The 12,571-nt window shown below is 49.2% G+C and overlaps 6 protein-coding genes across 6 annotated transcripts; 2 read left to right on the top strand and 4 right to left on the bottom strand.

The window, feature by feature from the left end:
- Nucleotides 1-1,379: 1,379 nt before the first annotated feature.
- CLUP02_04642 (glycosyl hydrolase family 43 protein) lies at nt 1,380-3,094 on the bottom strand (the record flags this gene model as incomplete). The annotated part of the gene is made up of 3 exons (XM_049283653.1): nt 1,380-2,531; nt 2,593-2,961; nt 3,071-3,094. 3 exons carry the CDS (start codon nt 3,092-3,094, stop codon nt 1,380-1,382), a joined length of 1,545 nt encoding a protein of 514 aa, XP_049140796.1.
- A 1,487-nt stretch (nt 3,095-4,581) lies between these two features.
- On the top strand, nt 4,582-5,031 carry CLUP02_04643 (uncharacterized protein; the record flags this gene model as incomplete). The annotated part of the gene is made up of 2 exons (XM_049283654.1): nt 4,582-4,811; nt 4,887-5,031. 2 exons carry the CDS (start codon nt 4,582-4,584, stop codon nt 5,029-5,031), a joined length of 375 nt encoding a protein of 124 aa, XP_049140797.1.
- Nucleotides 5,032-5,173: 142 nt separating this feature from the next.
- CLUP02_04644 (uncharacterized protein) lies at nt 5,174-5,759 on the top strand (the record flags this gene model as incomplete). Its single annotated transcript, XM_049283655.1, has 3 exons — nt 5,174-5,382; nt 5,436-5,558; nt 5,630-5,759. 3 exons carry the CDS (start codon nt 5,174-5,176, stop codon nt 5,757-5,759), a joined length of 462 nt encoding a protein of 153 aa, XP_049140798.1.
- A 363-nt stretch (nt 5,760-6,122) lies between these two features.
- Nucleotides 6,123-7,889, bottom strand: CLUP02_04645 (uncharacterized protein; the record flags this gene model as incomplete). Its single annotated transcript, XM_049283656.1, has 1 exon — nt 6,123-7,889. One exon carries the CDS (start codon nt 7,887-7,889, stop codon nt 6,123-6,125), a length of 1,767 nt encoding a protein of 588 aa, XP_049140799.1.
- Nucleotides 7,890-9,612: 1,723 nt separating this feature from the next.
- CLUP02_04646 (uncharacterized protein) lies at nt 9,613-9,958 on the bottom strand (the record flags this gene model as incomplete). Its single annotated transcript, XM_049283657.1, has 2 exons — nt 9,613-9,747; nt 9,827-9,958. 2 exons carry the CDS (start codon nt 9,956-9,958, stop codon nt 9,613-9,615), a joined length of 267 nt encoding a protein of 88 aa, XP_049140800.1.
- A 967-nt stretch (nt 9,959-10,925) lies between these two features.
- On the bottom strand, nt 10,926-11,333 carry CLUP02_04647 (oxidoreductase; the record flags this gene model as incomplete). Its single annotated transcript, XM_049283658.1, has 1 exon — nt 10,926-11,333. The coding sequence occupies one exon, from the start codon at nt 11,331-11,333 to the stop codon at nt 10,926-10,928; it is 408 nt and encodes a 135-aa protein (XP_049140801.1).
- Nucleotides 11,334-12,571: the final 1,238 nt, after the last annotated feature.

Below are 12,571 nucleotides of genomic sequence, written 5' to 3' on the forward strand. Positions count from 1 at the left end.
TGGTTGCAGCGGATGATTGATGAGTTGCTTGCTAGGCATGAGAGATAGATGTCAACCATTGTCTCTGGAAGAATCACAAAGTGTTTCCGTGGTCCATTTGATATTCATCGTCGTCCATGTCCTCTGTGGCCTGATTATTGGAGACTACCTCCCTGTGTGTCTTGTAATGCTATAGTCTGTGTATCAAACGGAATGTTGACTTCCTCTATTCTGCTGCGTAGTTCCACCCCACTGCCCTGGAGGATCGTTAGGGGGCCTAGTCCATTGGGCTCCTCGTTTCCTTGATCAGGTCTATGACAAGCAATCAAGTCAAAAAACACGTAAATGACGGTTGACGAAGATAAGGGAATGATAATCATTTCAACAATATCAGATCATGGACGTTGAGGACACGTGACTATTACCTTGTCGAGGGTAAAGTGAACTCACAGGGTAAGAAGGTACGACCCAGACTGTCACCTTCCTTCCATCCCGTCTAATAGAATTCTACGTATCCCAGGCCCACCATCACCTGACCGGGCACCCTCTGCCTCGCTGCTGCCTCACGTGAGGCCATCTACGTACCTATCTTACCTACCACGGTAGGTACTTATACCCTCCCAACGTCTAATTCTGTCACCAGCACAGCAGCGCCCGTCTAGGTCGGCGAGGTCAGGTCAAGCTGTGTGCGAGGTGGTCGAATGGTTAAAATAAAAACAAATACTCCCATGAAGTCAGAGTTCGGGTTGACAGAGGGGCGCGCTGTTCGAGTCCGGGCAGGGGCGTGAATCATAAGGTCAGTATTCCCCCTCTATTCCTTTCTTTTTTGGCTCTTTTTAGCACTTAATACCTCTTTATACTCTTTCATTTTAGTTTTGTTTGGTGAATTAATAGTTTAATTGACCGCGTTCTTGTTTATTGTCTACAATATGCCAGCCTTCTCACGACTCCTACCTGTATGAAATCATTTGAGAGCCCCTCGATCGCCTGGCCAGCCACGCTTTTCAGGCGAGATTGTGTACGCGATAACATTTTCGGAGCATGAGCTGACGGGCCTATTTAAATCTTTGCTTGCGTTGTTACACCTCAGTGCGGTATGTAGCATGCAATCACTTTCATTTCCTATTACTTACTCTGCAGCTTCCATGACTTGTTCAGTTCTTTTGTTGCCGCACCTGCGACTCTCACTTTTTGCGTCTGGTTTTCAGCAGAGGGCACACTCGAATGAAAGACTCTGCATCAGGGTAATGAGACCATGATTGACGAGAGATCAGGCTGGGGACCACATGGAGCTGATAGACAAGGCACGGATATCTACAAAACATCACGGAGAAGACGATACGTTCATCCGAGCTCGTTCGCTAATAGACTGATATCTTCTAATTACTACAAGTAAGCCATTACTCGACGTTCTCAATGCCCCTCTTGCACTTGACAGGGCCGCCCTCGGGAGGGTACACCACGAGACGGTCGATATCAGCACCCTTAAAGTCAAAGCCGTTCCACAACCCACCAATAGTGATAGTGTTGTTCGCGTTCTTCTCCAGAGTCAACTGCAAGGGCGTGGAAAGGATAATGCCCTTGTGGCTATCACGCTGGAAAAGCGTCTCAACCTGCTGCTCGTTGCCGTTCACCACGACAGAAGCTACACGACGAAGCTGCCACTTTCCGCCGATACGGTCGGGATTGCCGCCAGGCTGGTCGCCGAAACCCATGTCGTCCGTGTTCTGGTAGTAAAACGACACCCACTGCGGCTCGCCGGCGCCCTGAATGCCGGTGAAGGTAACGGTGCTGTCGTTGCCGTAGATGCCCGTCACGATGGAGCCGCCGCTGGCAAAGGTGGCTTCCTGCTTGAAAGCTGCGCCGGCCGTGGTGGCGGAGTCGTGGGCGTAGTAAGGTGTGCCTTCAATGGGGGTGACGACGCCCGTCTTGACGTCGAGGTCGTAGACGTCGTGCCATTCTACGTGGACAGACTTCTTTTCGTCGTCGATGACGAGGGGCAACCAGATGTAGCGGCTCTCCCAAAGGGAGTTGGAGTCCCACTGGTCGCCGAGGTAGAGGTACGTCGTGACCTCGGAGCCCTCGATCTTGAGGGAGAAGCCGGACTGGGAGTTGTACGTTCGGGTGTATGCGTCAGAAACAAAGAAGGGCTGGGACCAGGGGCCGGCGAGTGAGTCGGCGCGGAAGGCGACAACGTTGTTGGGGCGGTAGCCCGTCTTGTGTGACATGAGGGCGTAGTAGCTCTTATCGGTCTGGATAATGGTCGGGGCCTCGAGGTCGTACTTGTCGAAGCGGTGGACGACCTCGGTCACGTTTGTGATGTCTTCGTTGAAGGCCGAAATGTAGACGTCGCGGCCTTCGCGGCGGTCGCCGTTGGAGTACAGCGAGTAGGAGCGGCCGTCCTTGTAGTCGGTGAAGATGCCAAAGTCCTGAGACCAGTTGCCAAGGGGCGCGGTGGCGTCGACAAAGGTGTAGGGGCCAGAGATATTGGGCGAGGTGGCCAGGCCTTGGAGGAGGAGGCCGTACGTCGAGTTGTCGGCGTGCCACCACATCTGGAACGAGTTAGTCGCGCTGGAAGCCAGATTTCGTCTCGAATCCAAGGTTAAAACCTACATGGTACTCTTTGGTGGGCTCGCTGTAGACGACCTTGGGGCGTTGGATAATCATGTTGGTCGAGATGTACGGATGGCCCTCAATAGGCTCGAGCGCCTTTCCGTGGAACTCCCACGTCGCGAGGTCATCGGAGCTGTAGACGGAGACACCACCGCCTTCCTCCTGGCCCTCGATCTTGTACTCGCCGAACCAGAAGAACTTGCCCGTGTCCTTGTCGAGCGTGACACCGCCGGCGTGGGCGTTAACGAGATTCCCCTCGTTGTCACGCCATCTGCCGCCAGGGACAATCCACTTGGCGGCGGCGAGGGAGGCGAGCAAGAGGCCGGACGAGAAGATTTTTGCGAGCGCCATGTTAGGAGAGGATTGATGCTGGGACGAGAACGGTCTCAAGGTCTCGGTCTCTCTACCATTCTCCAGACTGCGGAATTACAATGCGACTCAAGGTATTTATACCATCTTCATGACTTCATGAAGGAACCGGTCGAGATGAGCCGGTTGACATTGGCCCGAAAGCCGAAGCGTCTAAGCCGGGCCATTGAGAAGCGTTGGAAGTCGCGCAAGGCCAAGACCCTTCCAAGAACCACAAGAAAGACTTTTTTGGGGGGGAGATGCTCAAGCAAATGATCGGCCAAGGTGCCATTCCAAAGGCACGAGCTGGGTGCGGACTGTAGGAGAGGAAGAGAGGGGTGGCTGGGCTAAGTAGAGTGCCAAGCTGCAGGGCCAGGGGACGAGAGAGAGAAACAAAAAAACCTGGAGAAATTTCCGCCGTTGAGAATCACTGAAAGTTGTGTCGGTGCGGGGAAGCTCCAGGAAGCTTCACGAGTCTTGGGAGACTTCATATAACAACCCCAGTCCTCCCCCAGTTCAGACCTTCAGACTAACCCAAGATCGATGGGCGTGCGGGGTTTTAGCTCGCGTACCGTCGCATCCTTCTATCCCGCGGCCTGGAAATTACGCCTTTTCGGGGGCAGATGTCCGCTGGGCGTTGATGTCATCTGGGTGCGGTGAAGGCGAGCTGTCAGTGTATTGAGAGAGAATCCTCCGTTGGACCGTTGAGCTTTGGCATCCTTCGTCTTGTCCTTGGTCCCAGCAGCTTGGCGAGGGTTGCGTTCGGCTCATCTCGACCGGCCGGGTATGCCATGATCGCGAAGACAGGTGGGCAGATACGAGATGAACTGCGGGAAACATCAGCAAATGACGGATGTGACACTGGTCCACCCGAGCTCATGACCTGAACATTCTGATGGGTCAATTGGCAGCGAGATTCCCAAGAGCGAAGAGAAGTTTGTTCAATGGGGTCAATGGTACAAGACTCGAGGAAATATGGGATGATCCGGGCTCGTCTGAACCCTTGATGGCCATCCTGTTAAGGGTGCAATAGAGGGGTGGTTTTGGTGGCTTCTTCTCGCAGAAGCATCCCGCGCTGAGTAGCGAGTACCCACTATGGGTAGTTGAACCATACACCGACGCAAAGGTCATTGCTTTCATCCTCTCTTTCAAATGCCATGGAGTTCCAAGACATCAAGCGTGAGCCAATAGTCAGTACATCTGTAAGGAAGGTCTTTTGTTCTCATAGGAGCCGCTCCGTTGGCCGGGGTGGTCCGAGTGGAAGACTGTTGCGCCGTAGCATCTTAAAGTTGGCGTTGAAGGTGTACTGTCGAAGTTCATAAGTCCAGACTCTTCCTCCGCAAGGGTCCGTATGAACTTCCTCCGGAGCAATTGAGAAGTTCGGCCCACAGCTGGATCCAGTCTAGTCATCGAGGCATCGGCAGACTCACGATGTTCTCCCCTCAGATGATAGCAGGGGCGTCTGGTAGGTCATCCTTGGTGAAATCGGTGCTATTTCTATGAACTCAAGAGCCGCAGCGGTTGAATATCTCGCAAACGGCGCAATACTCCCATAAGAAGGCCTTTGTCTTCTTTTTGCCCATTTCAACATGCTGTCGAGAGATACAGCATACCTTAGACCATTGAGCAACGCTCATCGAAATGCGACTACCGGTTCTGGCGTGGTGGGGTAGTAAGTCTCGGCTAGACGGGTCGTGGGGCTTCTTAGACCCGGGATTGAGGCAGTTCTTTGAACTCGTGGGATCATGGACTTGTCTTTTGCTCCAGATGAAGCAGGCAGCAACGACTTTTTTAATCTTCATCGAGAGTTCAAGAACCGGGCCGAGCGGGAGATCATCATTCTTCACCGACGAGGCTCAACATGATTCTCCGTGAAATTCTCCGGAACCTTGCCCTTAGTGGCCCAATGCCGATGACGACTGATGGCGCAATTGCATCAACCCCAGGTTTCATTCGACAGAATGTTATTGGCCCTGTCGAAAGTATGGAAAGCAATATACTCCAAGACGATACGCTTTCCCGACGTGGAATTGCTCCGTTGCCTCGGAGTTGACCGCAACATCAATCGGCGAAATTGAAGCTCTCATCTAAAGTGCTCTATACGCGGACTGAATGGGGAGGAATTGGTTATATAGCTTACAATATGTCAATATCTTGATTCTAGAACTTGTTGTGCATTCCAGTTACTCTTCAGCCTTAACGGAATTAGTGAACCCATTCTTAGCTCACCATCATGTTGCCTCAACTTTCGCTCATCATGGCCTTGTGCCCCCTAATGGCACTGGCAGCCCCCTCAGCTCCCGAACTTGATAAGAGAGCGATCACATGTTTGAAGGTTGGTGCGACTGCAACAGCAAAATGGACCAACAGTGCTGGCAAGTCATGCACATTCACCGGCGTAGTGGGAAGCAACTACGGCACTAACCTCGCTGGGTCTGGAGAGTGAGTCTTTCTCGTAATGCTTTGCATCTGAATACTGCTAATGACAAACTAAGCTACTCTTGCAATGGACGCTGCGGTGCTGGGTGCACTGGAACTGCCGTTGGTAATGTCTACACACAAGATTGCTTTTCCCACGATATTTGCTCGTACTTCAACAGCGCCAGTGGCGGTGCCAGGTAAGCAGATCTCGAGTGGTCTTTGCTGTGTCTGTTTTAATAACTCATGAATTATGCTGATCTAATTGTAGCGATCCCAACTGCGGTGCCGCGTATAACGCTGCTGTTGACGACACGGCCTTGGGTGCTCTCAATGGATGTGGGCAAACAAACCCTTCAAACGCGGTATCGAAGCCCTCAACACAGCCAGTCTGCAGTTGAGAGAACAGATGAAACAAGTACTATTCGGACTGGGCTATTACTTCACCATTTGTTAATCTCATGTAAATATTGAACTACATGGTCGAAAGCAACGAGTAAGCGCAAATTGGTTGAACTGGTAAATTGCAGATTGATCCATGGAGATGTGAAATAATTATGTACAGGTCTCAAAAAGGTCTGTTAAAGAGAGTGTAGAAGAGAGTAAGAAAGAGTGACTTGAATGCCAAAACCAGAAAAGAGAGTTCCTAAAACCTTTTGTTTACGCCTTCTCTCCAAACCCCAAACTAAGTCTATGACGCTAAAAGTGAAAGAAAGGCTAAGTATCGAGCCAAAAACTCCAATGCTACCCTGGCGCGCATCAACTTAGTTGATGTAGATGGCGCGGAACTGGGTGTTGACGTGCCATCCGGTGCTGGCCAGGGACGGGTTGCCCTTGTTGTAGCAGGTCTTGGTAACAAAGTTGTACACGATCTTGGTGCATCCTGATCTCAAGCGGCACAGAGCAATGCAAGCGAGGTCGCTGGGAACGTAATACCAGATGTCCGTGGCAGGGTTGTTGGTGAAGTCACTGCTGGGGCAGACTTGGTAGGTGGTGCCGAAGTAGTTGACGGTGTAAGTGGGAGCCAAGCACTTGGTGAGAGCGGTGCCGTCGGTGACCTTGACGAGGGTCTGGAAGGGCGCGTTGATGTTCCAATTAGAGGCGGCGACGCTGGGGCTACCCTTCAGATAGCAGATCTGGGTGGTAGGGTTGTAGACGGCCTTGGTGCAGCCAGATTGAGCCTCGCAGGCAGTGGCACAGTCAGCGTTGGACTTGTAGCCGTAGTAGATCTGAGGGCTGGGAATCATGAAGTCGGTGTTTGCGCAGACAGCGTACAGTCCACCAGCAGAGCCAACGACATAGCTCACTGGGCTGGGACAGGCGGCGATGGGCCCGCTGGAGACCGCCGTGCTGCTAGTTGTTGCGGCGGCGGTCGAAGAAGAGGTGGAAGTCTTGATTATGGAAGCAGATGAGCTGCTGGATGTAGTCAGGGTCGAAGAAGTGGCGGCTCGTGAGGTAGTAGATGTGGAAAGAGTGGAAATTTGAGACGTGGAAGAAGTAGATAAAGTAGTCGATGTCGTAGAGGCGACCGCGGCATTGCCTTGAGGGCAAGTCCAAGTGCCCAAATCAGAAGTATAAGAGTACGAGTAAGCATACTGGATGGTGTAGACATCAGAGCCAGAAGTGTATCCCGTGTTGACGGCGTAGCTCTTGTCCCAGGTGCGCGAGTACAGAGCACAAATCTGAGCCTGGACGACACCATTCTTGACAAGTGAGTAGCTGGTGAAGAAGTGGCAGTAGAGACCGTTGAAGGGGTTGGTTTCTTGTCTCTGAGAAGCGCAGTCGGCAGCGCAGAGAGAAGGGTCATAAGCGGCGTTGGTGTGAGCCCTGTAAGTGATGTAGCTGTTGCAGTCGCTGGGGGCGTTGATGGTGGCCGTATCAGTGAATGTAGAGTTGTAGCCGGTGACGGCGTAGTCGGGTGCTGTAAGCTGGTATCCGTTTGAGCCAGCAATCACAACATGGAAATCGTTCCTGTATTCACCACTGTTGGTGGCGGTGGAAGGACCGATGCCAACACCCCAGAAGCTGCACTTGATGACAGTCGTGCTCGAGGGGTTGGGGCAAGCGGTACCGGGATCCTGGCTGGGATCTCTCTCGAAGAAGACGTTGAAGGCTGTACACCCAGTGTTTGATTTGCAGTCAGCTGCGCACTGCGAAGGACTGTAGGTGGCATAGGTCTTGTAGCCCATGTACGCCGAGGCGGAGGTCGCAGACTGGAGGTTCCGGAAGGTCTGGTACCACCCAGCCGGGGTGACGGCCGCCAAAGCGGCATTGGACAAGTCCGTGTCGGCGAGGAAAGCTGTGTCCGTGTCGGTGGTGGGGACCGGGCCACTGCCAACGGGAAGAGCGCTGCAGTCGCCGCGGGCGGCCAAGTTGTTGACTCCCCTCTTGGTTGCTGCAACAGTCTGGTTGCCAACACCAATGGGAACAGTCTGGACAGTCGAGACTGGGATGCTGGCTAGCTCAGAAAGAGACAAGAGCTGAGCCGACCCGGTTGCCGTCAAGGCAGCGAGAACAGTAAATGAGCGCATCTTGGAAGTTGGGAAGATGAAGCTAATGTTAGTATGTAAAGTCAATGATCGTGAAGAAGGAAGAAGAAGGAATGATTGTGATGAATGACTGTGATGAGTGTGGAAGAGAGAGTGGCATTGGTCGGATCTCGCCAAGAGTTATATACATCTTTCCGCCACGATTGCTTCTAGCCAGAGAACCTTAGGCTTCGGTTATCCAACATCCAATTCTTTGAGCTACGGAAAAGCCTCATTCATCGTCTGATTGTCACTCTAGTGACCAGAAGCTAACAGAGTCGTTGCAGAATTAGGCGCACCTCGCTCTCGGTACTCGGGAAGGAAACCTTTGAGATTCGGCCACTGACGCTGCAAACCTGACTCTTGGGACTCTGGGCATCACACCAGAGCAAAAATAGCAACCATGCGTCAAACTGTAGCGCGAGTCTTTACTCAAAGACTCTTTGTTTGATCCGAAAAAACGGGTGATGTGTGAGGATTGTCTTTGACAAAGGAATGGTCCGGTGTGGCTTGAACGTTCGCCTGTCGGGTATCGTTGATGCTAAGAAGCCTCTAGTCCATATTCTGCTAGTTGACGGCGGCGCTCGTATTGCACCCACCGTCGCCGTCCATCAAGCTGGTAGTGTCATTGGCACAAAGTCTACGATCCGTAGACCGGAAAGCTTAACTTTTTTGTCAATGCCCTGAGGATCACAAGCGATATTGACTCTAGAATTGATTGAGGTGAGTAAAGGGTTGAGACGGATGATGTGATGGCCGATGAGAAAACTATTTGTGGACTCTACCACTCTGGAGACTCACCATGACGTCTAGAGTAGATCCGAAGAGAACGCCTCCGGCTCGACATTGCGCATCAAGCATCGATGTGCCAGCACATCATACCGAGTAAACAAGTAGATCTAGACTTGTCGATCTGGCGTGGTACTGACAGCGCGATATTACCCGAGTGCCTGGGTTCCCGCTCGGCCTTGTGTAACTCAGGTGGAACTGCTAACGTGTAGTTAACTCATGACAGACGACGCCTCTCCTTAGACTTTGACGGGAACGCCGCCTTACTGGGATATTAGGTTCTCCTCACGCTAGCAAAAGCGAATTCGTTGACTAACAATGAGCGATTTACGCTACTGCAGGGCAGGCTTTCAAGAATCGGGATCTCGGCTGCAACTGCGCACTCGAAATCCTACCAAATATTTTGGCCATTCCACTTCTGGGGATCCCAGTGGATTGGTTGAATGATCTGTCCAAGTAGTGTTTCTATTCCACGTGGTTGAGATAACAACATTGGCGGGCGAAGCCCAGCGGCGCCTTTCATGACAGCCAGCTAGTCAGTTCGTGGAGAGCAAGCAGAGCTACTCTGTGGTTAGCTTGAGGCTAGACTTCTCCATCATTGAACATAAGCTCCAAACACCGAATACGAAATCAAGCTTCCGAGATAGTAGGAGGCAGTTTTGTAGACTCCCAATTTGGAATATACGGGATCACCTCACATGTAAACATCGTACAGGTTTGTCCAACTTTGGTGGGATCACATATCGGTCCAGGCCCCGAAGTAAGTTTGGTAAAGGGTTTGAAATAATGAGGTTTGTAAGATCTGGTTCTACTTGTCTTTTAGTCTAGTCCCCATATCTGTTCGTTCATGTACCAAAGTAGGTCGGAAGGTGAAGCATTGCGCGGGTCCCGTGGCATTTCTATCCTGAGGTTGACTCATATTTGAATATTTGGATTTCTAACAATTGTTCTTTCCCGTACGGAAACAGAATATGTTGATCGTCCCGTCCGACTGCTCGCAGCAAGTTGCGCCCAAGTCTGGCGCTGAACCTCCAAAGCAGTTGGGCTTGCAATTGGCGCAAATATTTTGACACTACGACAAATACACAGAGTCAGTTTACAACTAATAGAGAGGCCGAGTGGTTGATGCGGGACAGAAGTTAGAGACTTACGCTTGTCTTGGTTCCCTTGTCAGCAGGACAGCTACCATCGGCAGGAGCGCCAGCGCAGAAGATGAAAGCGGCAGAAGCGGGAAGAGCGAATTGGAGCAGCGCTGCGACAGCGAGAGTAGGATGGAACAACATCTTTGTCTTAGCAGTTATGGGATTTCCTTCGATGTAGAAAATGAACAGAAATAAGAGATCGGCTTTTGTCTGGGAGAAGATCTGCTACTCGATGTACTAATTGATATAACAGTGACCAGTCACCTTTAAAGGCTTGGAGCAGGCTGTTATTTATACGGAGTGAATCTCGTGTTCATCTCGCAGCTTCTTCGTTCGAGATACATTGTTAATAAATCTAAGTTCCGCAAACCGTGGATCGCGAACTCCATCCCCATGACCTGGTTCGTCCAGAATAAGTTGAGATGACTTGACCCAAGTGACCGACCAAGGGTGGCCTCGCCAAAGCTGAAACTCACCCGATACATCTAGTACATTACTCGTTATTCGACAGTCCTGTAGGAGCAAAGAGGTCCGCCGTCGAACGGGGATCCTCGAGAGATCTCCGCAGGAACCCTGCACGAGTGCATGATCCGAATACAAAGCTTGTTGGGCGTCGTGAGTCGTGGAGGCTGTGAGGTCCGTTATCCCATACTTAAGCTTGCAAAAGCTGCTCGTACCAATGTATTTGGGGCTTTCACTTACCGTGCCCCGAAAAGGCTTCGTTATGTTGCTGCACTCGTTCTCCTGCGATAAGTCACCGTAGCCGAGACAATTTGACAGCGGTCCCTCCGAAGTTACCCGTAATAGACATAGTTATATTCGGTCGCGGTGATTCCATGACTCCCATCCCGCTTAAGTAATCTGCAATGCAGTTGAGAGCCTGAGACGCGGTGCGCCCGTAATAGCCGCAGCGACCGAGTTGCTGATGGGAATAGAAGTTTTACCTTTCATCGTTTGGCTTGGATCATTGGTCAGATATGAAAGCCGCCAGGCGGTGAATGACCGAGACCGAACACACACTTCCGTTATCTCATATTATCAATTCCATGGGCGGCTTTTTATGAAGTAATAAAGCTATTGTGCTCTTCTTTAATTATTTTCCAGGACCCTACTGATATCTGCTGGAGTCTGCTCGAAGGATCATCTTGAACAGTTCGATGTCATTCCTCGCATCTAATGCACTCGTCTTCGGAGCCTTCCCGTTGACAACGCAGTCATACAACTCGAGGAACTCATTGGTGTAAGGATCCTGGTATGTCTTCCTGACTTTGCGCTCTTGGAAGCCATCATTCCCGATCATTTCTCTAATGGTCATCGTGACTGGTAGACCCTTGACGTATGGTGTGTCGAAGTCAACGCGAACAATCTTCTCGGGAGAGTACACCTCAATGTGTGCGTCAAATTGCGGGACTTTGCTGAAACCTGACTCATAAGTGACAGGGAAGTCGTCGTACTTGAAGAGGACGCTGAAGATGCCAGGGAAGGTAAGACAAGCTCCTGCAACACTCTTCGGCATACCGATGATTTCTGTTGGTATACACGTAGGCAGGTCAGACCTTTTGGTCGCGACTAGGTCAATAGGTCAGTATAGGTCTATTGCGTGTGTGTAGGAGGGGAAGATCGTGGGCAGAGCCCACGGTCCCTTAGTGGGTATAGGTAGGTAGAAGGGTCCGTCTGCACGGGCCCAGACTGCCTACCTACTACCCCTACCTAACTACCTAATAGGGCCCCTTTTCTACCTCGTAATCTAATATTAGTAATCTTTTACTTTTATAATAAAAAAGGCTAGAATAGGGGCTAGGTCCCCCGCTAGTGAGAATTAGTAATAGAATCTATAGTTAATCCCTTATTTAAAAATACTTAAAGCTATATACTAAAATTTTAATATAGCTTTTATTATAATTATTCGTATAGAAATTTTAGTATCCCCTTTTTCTAATTACTTCCTAATCCTTTAATATATATAATCTATATATTTAAACTCCTCGGAAATCGTCGAATTTAGCGTAATTAAAAAAGAGCTTTTTATTAGTTTAACTACGCCCTAAATACGTACGTTTCTCTTTAAGCTAAAGCCCGAGAGGCGTATACGTTCGCTAAATAACTTACTACTTATAATATATTACTATTTTAATTACGTATTACTTATTTTTCTATTTTAACCGTAATAATTCCTTTATTAACGAATCGTTTAAGGGACTTATTTAGTATACTCTTTATAAACCCGTTAGTTAAGTTATTATTATAATTAATTTAACGGATCTCGTAGAGCTCGCGGTATTTATATAATTACCTAAATACTATAATATTTATTATAAAGCGCTTTTCCTTCGTAATACCTAGCTTAATAAAGTATTTATATAGTAAGTATAAATTTATATATATTATAATAAGGATCTTTAGAACGTTAAGTTATTTAGTAATAAGGTTTAGGGTAGTTAAAATAATATAAGTAACGTTAATACTTATAACTATTCTATAAACCTTTAATATTAATACGCTCCGGGTAATCCTTTTGCTCTTTATAAAGCTATAATAAATAATATTATTATTAATCGTAAAGCTCTCGTTAGTCTATTTTTTATTTATAAGGATAATAATATAACCTAGTTATAAAGTATAATTAGCGTTATTTATAAATAACCTATTTATAAAAACGAAGAATTTAGCTATAATTAGATTTAATAATACGAATATAAGCCCTCGGTTTAAGTATTTTATTTATTATTTAATACGACGGTTTAGTATAACGTA

This window comes from Colletotrichum lupini, chromosome 2 (genome assembly GCF_023278565.1).
Source record: "Colletotrichum lupini chromosome 2, complete sequence".
In the NCBI taxonomy this organism is placed as follows: Eukaryota; Fungi; Ascomycota; class Sordariomycetes; order Glomerellales; family Glomerellaceae; genus Colletotrichum; species Colletotrichum lupini.